Here is a 17,070-nt window from a genome sequence, read left to right on the forward strand (position 1 = left end):
TCTCCAGGCTGAGCTGGAAACACAAGACTTGGAGGGCTGTGTGCTGCTCACCTGCCTTGTGGCCCTGGATGGGGTGAGAGGTGAGTCGCAGCGGAAAGGGGTCTCTTCTGGAAGCTTCAGACTGAGCACGGCACCAGGCAATCTTAAAGAGGGTGAGGGGTGCCAGGGACCCTGTCACCCAACCTCCTTGACCATCAGGCAAGGAAGACCCCTGGGGAGTTGAAGGGCAGCAACACCCGCTCAGCTCAGCCCCAGAAGGAACCCTGAGGTCTGGCCCAAGGTGGCCAAGCACCCCAGGCCTACTGCCCCCTCGGACGCAAGGCCCCGCAGGGCACCCACGGCTTCCCGCCCTGCTCCTGTTTGTTCCCCGTCGGGATGGCCAGAGGGCGGGGTCCTCTCACTGCCACATAGAGAGGGGGAGAGAGTGAAAGACAGAGAGAGAGCCAGCCACTTGTTTTGTCTTTTGTTATTCTTTATTTATTGGTCCTACCAACATGCCCTACACAGACCCCTGCCCCCGGTGCGCTGGCGTGGGCGACATTCCCGCAGCATGGCTAGGCCCCGAGGTGCATCTGATTTTCTCTTTCCCATTCCTTTTGCACTCTGCTTCGTTCCCTCCGAACCTGAAGGCATATTTCTGCTGGGGTCTGTGTATAGGCTCCTTGGCAGGAGACATGCATATGATCTTAAAATAAAGACAACATTCTGACACTAAGATAATACACAGAAAAAAAATACAGTACTCAGACATCATTGCAAATAAATACCCCGTACAGATGAAGTTATCATAAATGTAACATTATTTCTTATGGATCAACACTGTAAGAGAAGGTGAAAAAAAGGGGTGTGGGACAGCGGGGTCCCTATAACTAGGAATAAGAGATGCTTATTCCAGGAAACAGAATTCTTTTATTCTCACAACTTAGATTATTAGAATTTGCCTTTTGTTTTGGAGGTGGGAAGACACTTTTCCCTTCTTCCTCTTGAGTACCAATTTGACCATTCATACCACCTCGCTCAGCAAAACCCAAGCCAGACATGGATGTTTGCTGAGGGGCTTTAGCAAATTCTGTTTCCTGAAATCAACAGTGATTAGTTACACCAAGCAAGAGACTCTAGACCCTCTCGGTCTCACGTCTGCAAAGAATACTATGGCTAGCCCTCACGCGAGGAGCCGGCGGCAGTGGCAGTGGGCCCCACGCAGCCCTGGCTGGTCACCAACGTGCGTGGTGCTCACGCTTGCTTAGCTTGTCCCATCAAGTCCACTTAGTTCCTAAAACACACTCAAAGCTTGTGCTCGCTTGTTTTTCCTGCTCAGCCCCTGAATTTGCGAGGATTTGCCCGGTAAAGAATCACTGACTAACAGAATTTTGCACAATTGCTGTTTTCTTTCCCTCAATGAAGATACGCAGGCCCGGGGTCGGGGGGCGCCTGCCCCTTCGCCCGCCCTGGGCCACGCTCTGGCCTTCGAAATTGCCGACTCTCTCCTCCACGGCCACAGCAGAGAATGAACTATGCTGGGACACCTCCCTCAATTTGATGAAGGCACTACTGGCAAAATTGATTACGAACAAAAAGGTGTTGGCATCGAACACCTTTGAAAATCGACAGCTGTAGAATTTCCTATATGTACCACAATTTGGCACAACCACCGGAGTAACAAAAACAATTCCAATTTGGAATTTCACTGGTTACAGTTGTAGAAAATTCTGTTAATCAGTCATGCTTCACACTGTCCTAAAACCCAGAAAACTCTGGAATTTGTAGGTTAATACTACTCATTCAATAATTTATCGTTTTTAAATTTCTTTTTTCAAGTGCCTATTACTGTTTAAACCATAGCAAAGGTCAAGTTTTCTTCTTGTTACATTGAACTATTCCTAAGAATAATAATAATAACAATAATAATAATAATAATACAATATGAAAAAACCCCAGAATTGGAATACCCTGGATTTCTTAAATGAACATGGCATTTAAAATCTGTAACTCCAAACACGAACCATAACGCCGTTGAGTCTAAGAGGGCACGGAGCAGGTGCCCATGCTGTGAGCAGACCAGCATGTCGGAGGCTGAGCCGGGGTCCAGGAGCGGGAGACAGACCACGGCCTCGGGGTCTGTCCTTAGGGCTAAGGAAACAAATGTAATATCAAAGTATCCAAAGTGCAGGGCACCAGGAAGGGGTGGCCGTGAGGAGCGTCGCTCAGCATCTGACAAAGGCCTGTCACATTAAAGCTTTTTTTGCCCCTCCTCTCCACAACTATTAGATCTCGGGAATGCTATTTGGAAAATAATCTCTGCAGTGGCATATCCGAACACGGTTCTAAGTGGCCTTTCGGGCTGCCCTTGCTTCCTCTGCGCGGGCTGGCCGAGTCCTGGCCGCTATTCTACAGCTGGAAATGGGAGAGAACAAGAGAGCGTTAGGACGGGCGCCGGTGGGGCAGCAGGGGTCCCGCGGAGAGCACTCCGGCTCGTTAGTCGCCATCGAGAGCTGCGTGTTAGGGGGCGCTGGCCCAGGTGCTTGCCAAGACCCTCGCCCGCAGGAGGAGAAGCTGCAAGCCAGGCTGGCAGAGAGTGAGGAAGGGGTGTGTGGGCCAGCAGGCGGCCCCCTCCGAGTCCTCCTGCAGGGGCGGATGCATGACCCCCAGAGAGGGAGGGTCTGGGCTCGGAGTCCATCAGCAAAGCAGCCCCAGGGCGGAGGGCAGGACACTCCGCCCTTGGCCTTCCAGAGCGGGGCCGGGAGCGTGCGGGGCTGGAACACCTCCAGAAGCGGAGGGAAGTGGGGCCGGGAGCTCTTGGGGTGAGGTAAGAGGCGAGGGGACATGGTCACAGGTCACAGGTCAGAGAAACTTCTGCATCTGGGCGCGTGGACTCAGATGACGTAAACCCCCCCCCCCAAAAAAAAGCCGGCAGGTGGAGGTCCCAGAAGAGCCCAAAGAGCCTCCAGCGAGTCCCGCCACTCCCAGCACTCCCAGAACCCGTGTGGTGCTGCCCCAGCACCCACAGACTGACCCCGGGTCCGAGCAGGGCTCCCACCAGCTGCTATGGGTTTAGCCTCACCAGCAGTGGCTCTGGTTGGAGCCTCTAGGCTGCCACAGCTGTTTCTTGGGGTGTGAAGGCCCTGGGATACAGTGTGGGGAGGGGCAGAGGGCAGGGACATCACACCCAGCTGGGAGAGCCTCTGTGTAACAGGACGGCTCTCGCCGAGGGCCGAGGTCTGCTCAGGCACTTGGAAAATTATCCTCGGTAATAAACAAATAAAAGCCGGGCCTTGGCCCCGGCAGCTGGCCCACTGCAGGCATCCAGACTAGCATGCAGACCCCGAGGAGAAGCCCCGGCTTCGAGCTCAGACCCCGAGGGAACCCGTGCAGGGGAGAGTCAGCCCCGGCGGGAGCACCTGCGCCCGGGCCAGGAGTTCGTTCTTCCGGTCTGCCCAGATGTACAGCGAGACCCCACAGAGCACACAGTGCGGCCAGACTGCAGGGCCGTGTCCTCCGAGGCTGCTGTCCGGGTGCTGGGGCCGCCCTACTGCACAGACACATGCACGCGGGGACATGCTGGGTCAAGTCAGGCCCGAGCCCCAGGGGGCCCGGACGTGAGGCTCGAACCCCGAGTCCCAGCTCAGCTCAGCTGCGACCAGGGAGAACATCCCGGGGAGTGAGAGGCCACCACGAAGCCCGCGTGTCCGGGGGCGCTGCCACGGCGACATCCGTCCCTCTGCGCATTAGTCAGGGTTAAGCCCGGCCGGGCCCGCGGCTGGCGGCGGCTGGTTAGTGAGGAGCGGGCGGGCCGGTTAGCTGCAGGCCAGGGCTAGTCGCAGTAAATGTTATACTTCTCGCCGCAGAGCACCCGGGGGGCAAGCCCGGCCCCCTCGGCCCGCTCGCTGGAGCAGGCGCAGGTGTGACTTACGCTGGGCGGGCTGGGCTTGGCCTTGGGGGCGGCCTTGGCGCGTCCCCGCCGCGTCTGCTCGTGGTCGAGCTCCAGCAGCTCCAGGCGCTGCGTCAGCGCCAGCTTCTGCTGGATGGCCATGCGCAGCAGCGAGTTGAGCGTCTTCTTCTCGTCCTCCGCGGCCGCCAGCTGCCGCTGCATCTCATCCAGTTGCGTGATGTACTCGTCACACCTGCGGGCGAGAGGCGGGCGCTGGGGACCAGAGACAGCCCAGGACACACGCGCCGGTGGTGCCAGGGGGGTGTCTGCCCCACGGGCAGCCGCGAGCTGCGGCCCTGCCAGGCCTGCAGGCAGCCCGAGGTGACCATCGGCTACCTGGCGCTCGAGACCCTGGGGCAGTGAGCACTGGGGTCCAGGCCTAGGTGGGACAGCGCCCCCGGCAGCCCCATCTCAGCACCTGCACGGCTGTGACATGCTACTCCCGCCCCGGCCGCCCTAGCTCATCTGGGAGGAGCCAAGAGGCCTCCGACCCTGAGCGGAGGGCACATCCGGCGAAAGAGCCGGAGCCTCTTCTTCCCTCTCTATCCCGTCTTTCCACACTGCTGAGAAATGGGGTGAGTCCATCAGCCCGGCCAGGACGGTGAGGGGCTTGGTCACACCCCCATGGAACATGAGACCATGGTCAGATCCGTTGTGCTTCCTGCACTGGCCAGCAGGTGGCACCATGCTCCACATGGGACAGCCCAACCTGGTCACCAGCTTAGAAACCTTAGAAACAGGCCCTGCTACTCTGTCCACCCACCCCAACTGGCCTCCCGTGGGCCTTCTGAGTCCCCAAGTAAGCCAGGCCGGCCCCCTGTGGAGGAGGGAGTCACACTCCCTGTGTCTCAATGACTGGTCAAATTCACAGAGATCACCTCATGGCCCAGCCCACCTGCCTGGCCCTTCCTGGGGGGCAGCAGCGTCCCCAGCCCTGGCCACTGGCAGGTGGCCTTCAGGTACCTCACCGGGATGGCAGCTTTGTCTGGCCCCAAGTAATATGGAACAAAACTGGGGTTCCCCGGGGTTCCCACAGTGTCAGGCCAGAGTAGGGGTAGACAGTGAGGAGCTAACTGGGCTCGCGGGCCTGTACCTGGTGGCGAACATGGCGCGCAGCGAGGAGAAGGTGGCCGCGTCCTCCTTGAGGGCCTTCAGCTCATTGCGCAGCTTCATCATGGTCTCGGTCACCATGGCCTTCTCGTTCTCGTACTTGCTCTTCAGGTTGGCGAGCGCCACCTCGGCCGTCTGCGAGGGCATGGCGGGCAGTGGGCGCTTGGTGGGTGCCGTGGCAACACCTCCGGTCCCAACTGACGCGTGCCCGCCCGCAGCCTGCAGGGCCCGTCCCGTCCCGTCCCCACCCCCGGCCCGCCCGTGCCCGTCCCGTCTCCTCCCCCAGATCTCCATCCCATCCGGGCCTGTCTCCACACCCGTCCCTGCCCCATGCCCCTGTCTCTGTCCTGCCCGTGCCCATCCGGGTGTCCCTGTCCCCGTGCCCGCCCCCGTGTCCCCACCCCCGCCCCTGCCCCCGCGGGCGCACCTGCTTGTTGGCCTTGAGCACAGTACGCAGCGTGGTGATCTGCTCCCGCTTGGTGCTCAGGAGCGACTTGAGCTTGAGGATCTCCTCCATGAGGGCCTCCCGGTCCTTGTCGGCGGCGGGGCCCAGCTCCTGCGAGGCCAGGCGCTGGCGCGACAGCTCAGTGGTGCGGTCCACGGCGGCCTGCAGGTGCCGGATCTGGTCGCGGATGATGGCGATCAGGTTGTAGATGTTCATGGGCTCCCGGCGAGGGTCGCTCAGCGGGGAGGGCAGCGAGGGGCTGGGCGCGGGGCTACTGTCCCCAGGTCCGTTCTCGGTGGCGGCAGCGGCGGCGGTAGCCGGAGGCCCCTTTGGAAGGGCGGGTGAGCGGCGCCCGTGGGCTTCGGGGCCCTCGCGGTAGTAGTCCAGCGCCACGCGCGTGGGCGTCTCGTTGTTGCACATGCACACGTGGTGGTAGAGGCTGGCCAGCTCCTCGCTGAAGGCCGCCAGCTCGTCCTGGGCCACACTCAGGCTGCCCTGGGACTCGCCCGCCGCGTCGCTCGCCTTCTTCAGCTCCGCCTGCAGCCGGGCCAGCAGCTCGCGGTCCTGCCGCCCGGCCTTCTCCAGCAGCGACACCTTCTCGCTGAGCGCCTGGCTCTCGGCCTCGCGCTGGCCCTTCTCCTGGGCGTGCCGCGCCTCGCCCGCCTCGTGCTCGCTGCGCAGGGCCTTCAGCTGCTCCCGCAGCTCGCCGGCCTCGGCCACGGCCACACGGTACTTGCAGGCCAGGATCTCGGGCCCGTCGATGTCCACCTCGTAGTAGTCCCCGTCCTCGTGGCTGTCGTGCTCCTTCTCGCTGTCCAGGGCCGAGCGCCGCTCCTTGCCGGCCTGCAGGCGCCGCAGGGCGCTCAGGCTCTCCGTGAGGCGGCCCACCTCCTCGTGCTGCTCCGACAGGGCGCCCCGCGCCTGCTCCAGCTGCTTCTGCGTGTCCTGCAGCGTGGCCACCAGGCCCACCTTCTCCCGCTCCATCTGCAGAGGCAAAGGGGGTGTGAGCAACCCTGGGGCACCCATACTCCCTACTTCCTGGGGGCTGCCCCGCCCTCCCGCACACACAGGGGGCCCGGGCCTGCCTCACCTGCACCAGCTGCTGCTTCAGTTTCTGGATCTCCGAGATGTTGAGCTCGCTGAGGAGGTCGGACACCAGGCTGGGGGGCGGGGCGCCGCCGTCCTTGGTGGGCGTGGACGTCTTGGTGTCCAGGGGCAGCTTGGCCAGGCCGGCGCCGTGCTCGAAGCCGTTGGCCAGCGCCTCGGCCTCCTCGCTGAGCTTGAGGCCGTCCAGGGAGACCTGCAGGTGGCTGGTGTACAGGGAGTCGTTGATGCTCATGTAGTGTGACAGCTCCTTGCGCAGGCTGTTCTTCTGCTCCCGCTCCGTCTTCAGCGTCTCCAGCGCCTCCTCCAGCTGCCGCTCCGAGATCTCCTTGAGCCGGATGGCGTCCTCCAGCTGGCTGTTGAGGTACTCCGTCTCCTCCTCCAGGCGCTTGATCTCATGCTTGAGACCCTCAAACTCCACCTGGGAAAAGGAGGCCGAAGTGCCAGGTCTGGCCGGGGCACGCACACGAGATGGGCAGGAACACGCGGGCCCAGCACACACGCCCGAGACGGGCAGAGCCACTCGGCAGCCCCCACACGCGTGTGGCTTGGTTATAAAGGTGGTCCCGAGTGCAACACGACTGCTGAACGAGAGCAGCTGGACAGCTTAAGGCACGTAGAACAAGCGGGGGGGTGGGGTAGGGTGACGGCCGCAGCCGTCAGAGCCAAGGAGCCGAAACTCCCACGACACACGCAAGCTGCAGCCCGATGGGAGCCGGAGAGGGCGGATTCAGAGCCTCCCAGTGAGTGACTGTGCGGGGACAGGGACAGAGAGGAAAACCACGGTGCCTTCACGCACAGGTTCAACGTCCGTGGGTGATTAAAAAGCGTCTCTTTTAATTCTGCAGCAAAAGTGCAAGAAATAAGAAACAAATCACTGGACCGCAGGGCTGACAGATGCACGTGGGCCCCAGGGTGGACTTGTGGCCCCCAAGTTTCCGCTTCCCTCCACTCAGGTGCTGAGCAGGGACGCCCTGTGCTGGTGCCCGGGCAGAAGGCTCTAGAAGTGGAGGCCGGCACAGGGCCACACTACTGACACCGGATCTGAACAGCAGAACCAGGACTGCGGCTCCCGGGAAAGCCCCAGCCCACAGAGCCGCGTCCCAGAGCACCGGGGGCGGGGCAGGAGCCACACGACAGTGGGGAGGTGTTTGCCTTGCACGGGGCCCACCCATGTTCGATCCCAGCATCCCATATGCCCCCAAACACCGCCAGGAGTGATCTCTGAAGGCAGAGCCAGGACCAACCACTGGGCATCACCAGGTGTGGCCCCCCCAAAGAAAATAACCCAGCATTATCTGCGGGCAGACCTTGGAGAGCATGAGTGACCTGTACAGGACAGTGACCACCCTCCCCTCTTCCCATCTGCAGGGTCACCAGAGTATGGGTGACAGTTGCTGGTGTCCACAGCCCCACCTCTGCCCTGCTTCTTCCTAAATGTGACCTGTGGGCCCGGCATGACAGTGCCCAAGAGGATCGGGCAGGCCTGAAAAGGGGGCACATCCCCCTAGCTCTGGGGCCCCGCCTGGGAAGGGGGGCGCCAGGTCCCCTCGCTGATACTCAGAGGGGAAGGCCTCCGGTTCTCTCTCACTGCCGCTGTTTTCCCATTTCTGGTGGCTGCACGCGTTGGTCAGCCAAGGCGAGCTGCCAGCGTGGGCAGAGGTGAGGCGCCCACGGGCGCCCGGCCCCACACGCACCTGGTTCTGCCTGAGCACCGACACCTGCTTCTGGAGGCTGATGTTCTCCTCCTCCAGCTCCGAGTAGTCCTGCAGCAGGCGGGCCTCGCGGAACTTGTACTCCTTGATGTCATCCCGCAGGCGGCCGCGCTGCAGCTCCACGTTCTGGTTGATCTGCAGTGGCAGGAGGAGGGGGGTGGGCAGGGGGTTCCGCCGGCCCCGCCACTCACGGCCAAGCCGCGTCAGGTAGCACGCGTGGGGACAGGGGAAGAGGAAGATGCACAGGCACCGCCCCCAGAGCAGCTTCTCACCAACCGCCCCCCCCCACAGACCCGCTGCCAACTCGGCATGCAGAGGACACCTGAAGCAGACCCCCAGCTCTCCACCTCGTCTGATTTCCTCATGACGATCAGACTTCCGAGGGTCGCCTGTGGGAGCATGTGTCCCCCAACAACCCTGCAGCAGTGGGACACAGCCACCTCTCACACCCTCCTCGCAGTCACAGACCCCGCCTCATACTCTCCTCACAGTCACAGACCCCGCTTCACACCCTCCTCACACTCACAGACCCCCGCCTCACACCCTCCTCACAGTCACAGACCCCGCCTCATACTCTCCTCACAGTCACAGACCCCGCCTCACACCCTCCTCACTGTCACAGACCCCCACCTCACACCCTCCTCAGTCACAGACCCCCGCCTCACACCCTCCTCACAGTCACACCCTCCTCAGTCACAGACCCCGCCTCACATCCTCCTCACAGTCACAGACCCCGCTTCATACTCTCCTCACAGTCACAGACCCCTGCCTCACACTCTCCTCAGTCACAGACCCCCGCCTCATACCCTCCTCAGTCACAGACCCCGCCTCATACTCTCCTCACAGTCACAGACTCCGCCTCAAACCCTCCTCACAGTCACAGACCCCGCCTCACACCCTCCTCAGTCACAGACCCCCGTCTCACACCCTCCTCACAGTCACACCCTCCTCACAGTCACAGACCCCCGTCTCACACCCTCCTCAGAGTCACAGACCCCGCCTCACACCCTCCTCACAGTCACAGACCCCCGTCTCACACCCTCCTCATAGTCACACCCTCCTCACAGTCACAGACCCTGCCTCACACCCTCCTCAGTCACAGACCCCACCTCACACCCTCCTCACAGTCAGACCCTGCTCACACCCTCCTCAGTCACAGACCCCGCCTCACACCCTCCTCACAGTCACAGACCCTGCTCACACCCTCCTCACAGTCACAGACCCCGCCTCACACTCTCCTCAGTCACAGACCCTGCTCACACCATCCTCAGTCACAGACCCTGCCTCACACCCTCCTCACAGTCACAGACCCTGCTCACACCCTCCTCACAGTCACAGACCCCGCCTCATACTCTCCTCACAGTCAGACCCCGCCTCACACCCTCCTCACAGTCACAGACCCCGCCTCACAGTCACAGACCCTGCCTCACAGTCACAGACCCCCGCCTCACACCCTCCTCATAGTCACAGACCCCGCCTCACACCCTCTTCACAGTCACAGACCCTGCTCACACCCTCCTCAGTCACAGACCCTGCTCACACCCTCCTCACAGTCACAGACCCCGCCTCATACTCTCCTCACAGTCAGACCCCGCCTCACACCCTCCTCACAGTCACAGACCCCGCCTCACAGTCACAGACCCTGCCTCACAGTCACAGACCCCCGCCTCACACCCTCCTCATAGTCACAGACCCCGCCTCACACCCTCCTCACAGTCACAGACCCTGCTCACACCCTCCTCACAGTCACAGACCCCGCCTCACACCCTCCTCACTATCACAGACCCTGCTCACACCCTCCTCACAGTCACAGACCCCGCCTCACACTCTCCTCAGTCACAGACCCTGCTCACACCCTCCTCAGTCACAGACCCCGCCTCACACCCTCCTCACAGTCACAGACCCCGCCTCACACTCTCCTCAGTCACAGACCCCGCCTCACACCCTCAGTCACAGGCACCAGCTCTCAAGGGGCACGGCAGGCAAGAGTCAAGAGGACGGGGCACGGCGTCTGCCACCCCAGCCCACATTCAGGGGTGCTGGCAACTTTCTAGGCTTGACTCTCTCCTATGGCCAACACCATGACTGGTCACACCAGGGTCTCAGGAGAGCCAGGCACGGCTGCTTCTGCAGGGCAAAGGAAGATTCCAGAACTCTTCACAGAAACATGGTCACACTCACTGTGAGCTGCTACAGCAAGCATGCGGGGTCCTACTCCATCAGACCTGTTAGATGAACTGGGACTTGGCTGCCAGCCCCGCCCCCCCCCCCAGGCCTGCCCAGCAGTGCCCACAGCCACAGCTGCTGAGGGTGTCCAGACTCTGGGGGGCCGGGGTGGGGGACCCTCTCCAGGTGCCTGGGAAAACCCTGACATGGCGGGCAGGCAAGTGCTTCCCATGGGATGTGAGAGCCGGGGATGGCCTGGCCTCACCCAGACTGCCCGGGCAGGGGTGTCCACCCTGCCCTGAGGACTGGCCTGACTCAGCCCCACACTTCCCTGCCTGCCCCTTCCTGCCCCGCACTCTGCCCTACCACCACCCTGGCTCGTGACGGGTGGCCAGATCCTCCCGGGGGCTTGGGAGCCTGGACCCCCCACTGCAGGAAGCCACCGCCGGCTCCCAGTCTGGGCAGGAAAGGGACACTGCGCAAACACCCCACCGCGCATGCTCGGGCACCGGAGGCTGAGCGGGGCAGGTCTCAGTCTCCTCTGAGCTGGGAGCTGCATGAGCGGCCCACACGGCCGGGACACAGGCTCAGCTCAGGCCTGGTGGCAGCAGACCAACCCCAGGGACCCCAAGATCACAAGCAGGGAGGGCCTGAAGCTTCGTGCTAGGGGGCCTCGGGCTCCATATCAGCCCTTCTCGCTGCCCCTTGGTGCCCCCCACCCGTGGAGGAGGGGCAGCAGGAACAGCCCTGCAGGCTGAGCAGAGGCCATGGGTGAGGCAGCCTCCCAGGGAAGGCTGGGGGCCGTGTCAGAGGGCGCCGGTCACTGGGCACGGGGGCCGTGTCCTCCAGTCAGGCTGGGGCAGCAGGTGTGGGGCTCCACAAGGACGCAGTCATGCCGAGGAGCCGGGGGAGCATCAAGGCCCGGGGGAGGGCAGCTTCTGCAGAACCACGCCCCAGCCCCCCCTCCTGAAGCTCAGCGCGTTTCCTGCCGCTCACAGCCGGAGTCAGCAGTTCCTGAGACTCCGGACAGGCCCTCCCAGGAGACGGGTGTGTGCGTGTGCAGGGGGGGTGGGGTGGATGGGAGGACACTGAGGGTGACCACAATAGTAGTGCAGACAATGCCACAACCACGCTGATGGCCGCAGTCACCGTGCAGATGACAAGGCGATGCCGGGTGGGCACAGAGCTGCAACTGGCTTTTCTGGCGCAGGGAAGCCGGGCGGCAGCTGGACGGAGCCTCCCTGGGGGTGGCCAGCCCGCAGCCCACCAGCACGCTCCCTCGGGAGGAAGTGAGATCATGCTCTGCGAGCAGCCGCCCGGCCGGGACTCAGCCCAGCGCGCCTCTGGCCCACAGGCCTCACCACTCCTGACCCGGGGGATGGAGCCGGCCGTGCCTGCAGCTGCTGGCCACTGGGCTCGGGCCCAAACCTCATCAGCATCCCTCGCAGCCTTGCAGGACCTGGATCGCCGCCCTGACCCATCTGCTGACCTCCCACTACCCGGGGTGGGTCCCCAGCCTGCGCCGTGAGAACCGGCCGGCGGTTACCTCCTTCAGCTCCTGGGCCACCGAGGTCAGGCGCTCGTTCTCTGACTGGGTGTTGGTGAGCACGTTGCGCAGCTGCTTCAGCTCCGTCTGCAGCTCCAGAACCTTCCGCACGTAGTACTGCTCCTTGGAGGCCGACTCCTGGATCAGGCTCTCCTCCCGGCTCTCGCCATCCGCGGCCACCTTCTTGTGGTTCGTGTGGGCCTGGCCAAACGCCTGTGAGGGACACGGATGGTCAGGAGAAGGCCCTGGCCTCAGCAGGCAGCACTGCAGCTACACAGCCCTAGAGACCGAGCCAGGCAGGTGGGCACAGGCCCAGGCGGCCACCCAGTGACTTGCCACCCTGAGAAGGCCCACCCAGCACCCCGCGCCCCCCATTCAGGGCAGAGAGGCAAAAGCACAGGGCCAGACTAACACTCCAGCCCTCCGGGGCAGACTGGGAGGGAGAGGGGTGCAGATCACACACCAAGTGTGCGGGCTTCTGCTGAGAACCCGGGGGTGCCCTCGGGAGGAGGATGGGCAGCTGCGCCCACACCCCCACGGCAGCCACCATCCAACGGCCCCGCTCCCCCGCCTCACTGCTGAGCTCTGCAGACGCCAAGCTGCTAAAAATTCCAGGTACACCAATTTCTGGACTGAGAACTTCGGGATCCTCTCGGAGGGGGACTGGCAGTCCCCCACCCCGGCTCCCTGTCCTCCTGGAAGCCCTGGCGGCCACCTTACTACTGTGTAAGCGCACGGCCCAGGGACAGATCCTGGGGTTTCTGGACTGTGTGGCCACAAATACAAGTTCTGTAACACTGACATCCCAGTAGGAGCAAATGAAAATTCCACAATACTGACAGCCCATAGGCGCACACACCAAATTAGACAGTAACGCAAAAGTCAACTAAGTTCAATAAACAGAAACAATAATGCAGAAAGCTCAACTGGCAACAAACATAAATCCTTAGACAACAACTCTTAATATTCCCATGGTGAGACGTTACTCTGCACTCAGGCTCACTCCGGTGAGTGCGGGTGGTCCCAGGTCTGGCACACAAGGTAAATGCACCACCTACAGCGCTGTTGCTCCAGCCCCTAACACATGGTGTTTAAATAAAAGGAGAACACAGTGCGCGGGGCTGGGGTGCGTGACCGGGGCGGCCCAACCGCAGGTCTCAGGGCCCGGGGCACAGCGGAGCCTGCCTGCTCCCGTGAACTGTATCTCTGCTCGGCTTTCCCCCAACAGAGCAGGACAAGGTCCTGGGGCCTGGAGTGGTGGCAGCCCCCCGCCAAACCTCCCGGGGACCCCGTCTCCCAGAGGGAGAGCAGCAGCACAGAGGCGGCTTTCGCTGCTGCGGAAGCGGGAACTGTGCAGGCAGAGGGGCCCACGCGTGGAAGGACCGGGAGACACGCACGCAGGGAGACACGGGAGGCCCTGCGGCCGAAATGGTCCTACCCTGACACCCGATACGGGGCTGCTCAGAGCTGACGCGCAGCCCCGCATGCCTGATGCTCCAGGCCCTGGGCACTGTGGCCCCGGAGCACCGGTGGGGGCCCTGCTGACCCCAGCCATGTGGCACTGCCAGGCCCCCCGCGGGACAGCCAGACCTATGCACCCAGCCATGACCCTGGGCCCCAGCACTAGTGGGGAGCCCCCCAGGGGGAATGTGGGGAAGGGGCTCATTTCCTCTCTCTCTCCCTCTCTCTCCTCTCACTGTCTTTCTTTCAGTGGGAGGTTTAAGGGAAAAACATCACTACTGAGCTGGGCTGGGAGTGTGCGGGAGGGGCCTGGGGCGGACAGGAGGGGACCCTGGAACACTGGGGGAACTGGAATAGAACAACCTGTGCATGAAAATCAGAACATGAAATCATGCCTAGAACATCCTGTTGCATGAGAGTCCATCATTAGCGGTTCTGCAAACCACCCGGGTCTCAATAAACACCAATGGGAAAGTCATCCCTGACGCCAAGGCCAGGGAACCCTCCGTCTGTCTTACAGGCACCTTCGTCTTGTTTTTATTTTCACTGCAGTTTCGGTAGCCTGGTAACCAGTGTCGGAGTCTCTGGTTCTGACGTACAGTTGCTGCTCTGTCCCCGCTACCCTCAGCACTGCCTGTCAGAACACCTCGTTTCTTGGCGGGCAGAGCTGGCTGTGAGCGGGGCTCTCTCCCACGCCGGCCCTCCAGCCGGGCCCGGCCGGCCCCGTGGAAGTCATGGGTCTTTCTAAACCGAGCCAGCTCAGCTCCCAGTCTGCCTCCTGCACGGCCCCGGGGAAACCAACGTACAAACCAATGCACAGGCCCTGCCCCACCCAAGCCACCGCCAAGCGGCCAAATGGCACGGCAGCCCCGGGCCTGCCCGCGCCTGCTGAGCTCCTGGAGGCCTGGGAAGAGGAACCGGCCGTGGCTCCAGATGGCTCACCAGATGCAACGCCGCCGCCACCAGAATGGCCGATGGCCAGCGGGAGGCCAGGCCTCCCGCTGCTGCCCAACTTCCGGCCGGGGGCCCGCAAGTGTCCAGCAGAGTTTTTAGGCAGAGGCGGAGACCCGACTTCCAGCCACGCAGAGACTGTCCTGGGGGCTGGCTCTCCCCCTGGAAGGGCGCTGAGAGCAATCAGACACGACGTGGTGCACGCGGTCTGCTGACCAGCAGGCACCAGCGAAGGAGACGGCGGAGGGGAAGCACATGCGCCCTCAGAAGGAGATCCCAACCCCGGGGGGAAGGGCCGGCGGGCGGCAGGCACCAGTCACACAGTGGTGGGCAGACAGGGCTGGTCAGCACTCTCTGCCCAACTAACAAGGCTGAAGGGCGCAAGCTGGCAGAATCGCCCCGGTCAAGGCACTCAACACCCCAAGAGGAGTGAGAGGCCCTGCCCCGAGCCCCGCTTACCCGCATGGGGGAGGAAGCACGACCCGAGCAAGTTCAGACGGACAGACGGAGGCGGCAGGGCCGGGCAGCAGTGGAGGTGCTGCTCTCCCCGTCTCCGAGGCCGCCGTCTGCTAAACAGAGAGCACGGGCTTCCGAGCATAAGAAGGGAAGTGTCCGCACAGAGACTGAGATGAGCCAACTCGAAGGAGAGGCAGTGTGTCCGACAGCCAGCACAAGGAGGAAGACACACCAGGGTCAGCACGGGGCCAGAGCAGGCGCAGGGACGACAAACACCCACAAGCAATGACGTGAAAACCTCACACATGATGGTAAGCCACAAACACTCACAGCCCACCAGGCCACAGCCGGGACCTAGGCGGAGACGGCAAAATGCTCCAAACCAGGGGAGGTGGCCAGAGCAGCCCCAGAAGGCGCTGGTGCCCGCAGAGGCCACGCACAAGGACGGTGACAGTCGCTCCAACGGGCCGGGAATGGGGGACAAGAGCTCTGGAAGACCAACCCAGACGAATGATGGGACGGGCACCCTGGCCCAGAAACGGCTCCCAAGGCAAGGAGAGACGAAGACTCTGGCAGCAGAAAGAAGCCGTCACCAACAGGACGGCAACACCCGCAGCAGGAAATCAATCCTGACAGAACACTGGATGGACAGCAGGACGGAAGGCAACAGACATGTAACTATCTGGGCACGGGCCATCTGTCCTTACTACCGGGTTCTCTTGTGCTGACAGTAGGGCCATGGGCGACTGCAGCAGAGGGGGCCTGGGGCATGCCAGGCCCAGAGACGGCGACATGCTGACTGCTAAGATGATGGACAGCGTCTGAGTGAGGCATTTAAAAGTTTTTTAAAGTTTTTGTACATTTTACAATTTTGTACTTTTTTTCAGACATAGTGCTACTGCACAGCCAAAGACACCGGCACGGTGTTAAGCGTGGTCTATTATATGCACTGGGAAACCAGAAGACCTCATGTGACCAGCTTTATGGCCGTCTTCACTTTATTTCGGCAGCCTGGAACTGAATGCGCCATCTCTCCGAGGTGTCTCTCCAAAGCAGCGCAGCTGCTACTGAAAGCAGCCTGGGGCGTTCTCAGAGCTAAACACAGTTACCAAGTACCCGGCAACCCCACTCCTAATAAGCCCAGGAGAAATCAAAGTGTAAATCCACACAGAAACTCTTATATAAATGTTTATAATTAAAAAAGTGGAAACAACCTAAATGTTCACCAACTGCAAAATGCCTAAATAAAATGTAGCCCGTCCACACTTGGTAATAGGCAGGAGTTGCTGATGCATGGTATAAATACATGAAACTTGAAAATACATTTTAAAAATGGCAGTCGCAAAAGAACACGAGTTTTTTCTTTTTATGAATTGTTCAAAAATGGTCAAATCCATAGAGGGAGAAAGCAGATGAATGCTTAGATATCTTACGGGCTTAATGGAAAGATTTTCAAACTGTTACAGTGACAGACAATGCAACCAAAAGCACTGGACGGCCCGTTTTTCAAAAAACGGCAGATTTGCAATACAGGTACTGAGAGGTTGACGCAGTTCTTATCCAGAGGATCATTTCCCACTATCTCTGTCACGACGGTCCCCTCTCTATCCCACTGCCTTCCCCCAGGGTCTGAGGTGGGCTTCCAACCGTGGACCAAGCCTCCTGGCCCTTGTTTGTGTCCTTGGGTATTGGTCTCATACTATATTTTGTTATTTTCAAAGGGGGGAGGGAGGGAGAGACAGACAGACAGAGAGAGAGAGACAGAGACAGAGACGGTGGCGGGGGGTGGGGGAGAAGTGTGGTGGCAAGAGGGAAACAGGGACAATGGTGGTGGGGAATGTGCACCAGGTGAAGGCATGGGTGTTGGAATACTGTATGACTGAAACCTGACCATGGTCAGCTTTGTAACACTGGATCTCACGGTGACTCAATAAAACATAAACAAACACACAGAATAATGGCAGATATGTGAATCGTATAAAGGAGGTCAGTGAAAACAAAGCTGTGAGTGTCCAGGGGCTGGGATGACAGCTCCTGTGGCCAAGCACGTGCCTTACATGTCCAAGGACCAGGGTGGGATGCCCGGCACCATGTGCCCCATGCCAGCACTGGGGGCCCTACTGCAGCCTGGGCACCGCACCGTCAGGCCTGCAGTCACTGCTAGGGGCAGGGCCTATGGGGAAAACAA

General features: G+C 61.2%; 1 protein-coding gene across 2 annotated transcripts in view; it reads right to left on the reverse strand.

Moving 5' to 3' along the window:
* Nucleotides 1–451: 451 nt before the first annotated feature.
* Nucleotides 452–17,070, reverse strand: part of BICD2 (BICD cargo adaptor 2) — a 29,244-nt gene continuing 12,625 nt past the window's right edge. Inside the window, exons 2-8 of one of the 2 annotated variants that reach the window (XM_055126428.1) lie at nucleotides 12,015–12,227; nucleotides 8,285–8,437; nucleotides 6,574–7,008; nucleotides 5,466–6,467; nucleotides 5,022–5,173; nucleotides 3,911–4,121; nucleotides 452–2,394 (exon numbers count right to left, since the gene is read on the reverse strand). In XM_055126428.1, coding sequence (XP_054982403.1) covers nucleotides 2,389–2,394; nucleotides 3,911–4,121; nucleotides 5,022–5,173; nucleotides 5,466–6,467; nucleotides 6,574–7,008; nucleotides 8,285–8,437; nucleotides 12,015–12,227 — 2,172 coding nt within the window. In that variant the 3' untranslated portion in view covers nucleotides 452–2,388. Of the gene's footprint in view, nucleotides 4,122–5,021; nucleotides 5,174–5,465; nucleotides 6,468–6,573; nucleotides 7,009–8,284; nucleotides 8,438–12,014; nucleotides 12,228–17,070 lie in introns of both variants that reach the window. The other variant, XM_004620106.2, reaches the window with a different exon arrangement.

This window comes from Sorex araneus, chromosome 2, assembly GCF_027595985.1.
Source record: "Sorex araneus isolate mSorAra2 chromosome 2, mSorAra2.pri, whole genome shotgun sequence".
NCBI classification, from domain to species: Eukaryota; Metazoa; Chordata; class Mammalia; order Eulipotyphla; family Soricidae; genus Sorex; species Sorex araneus.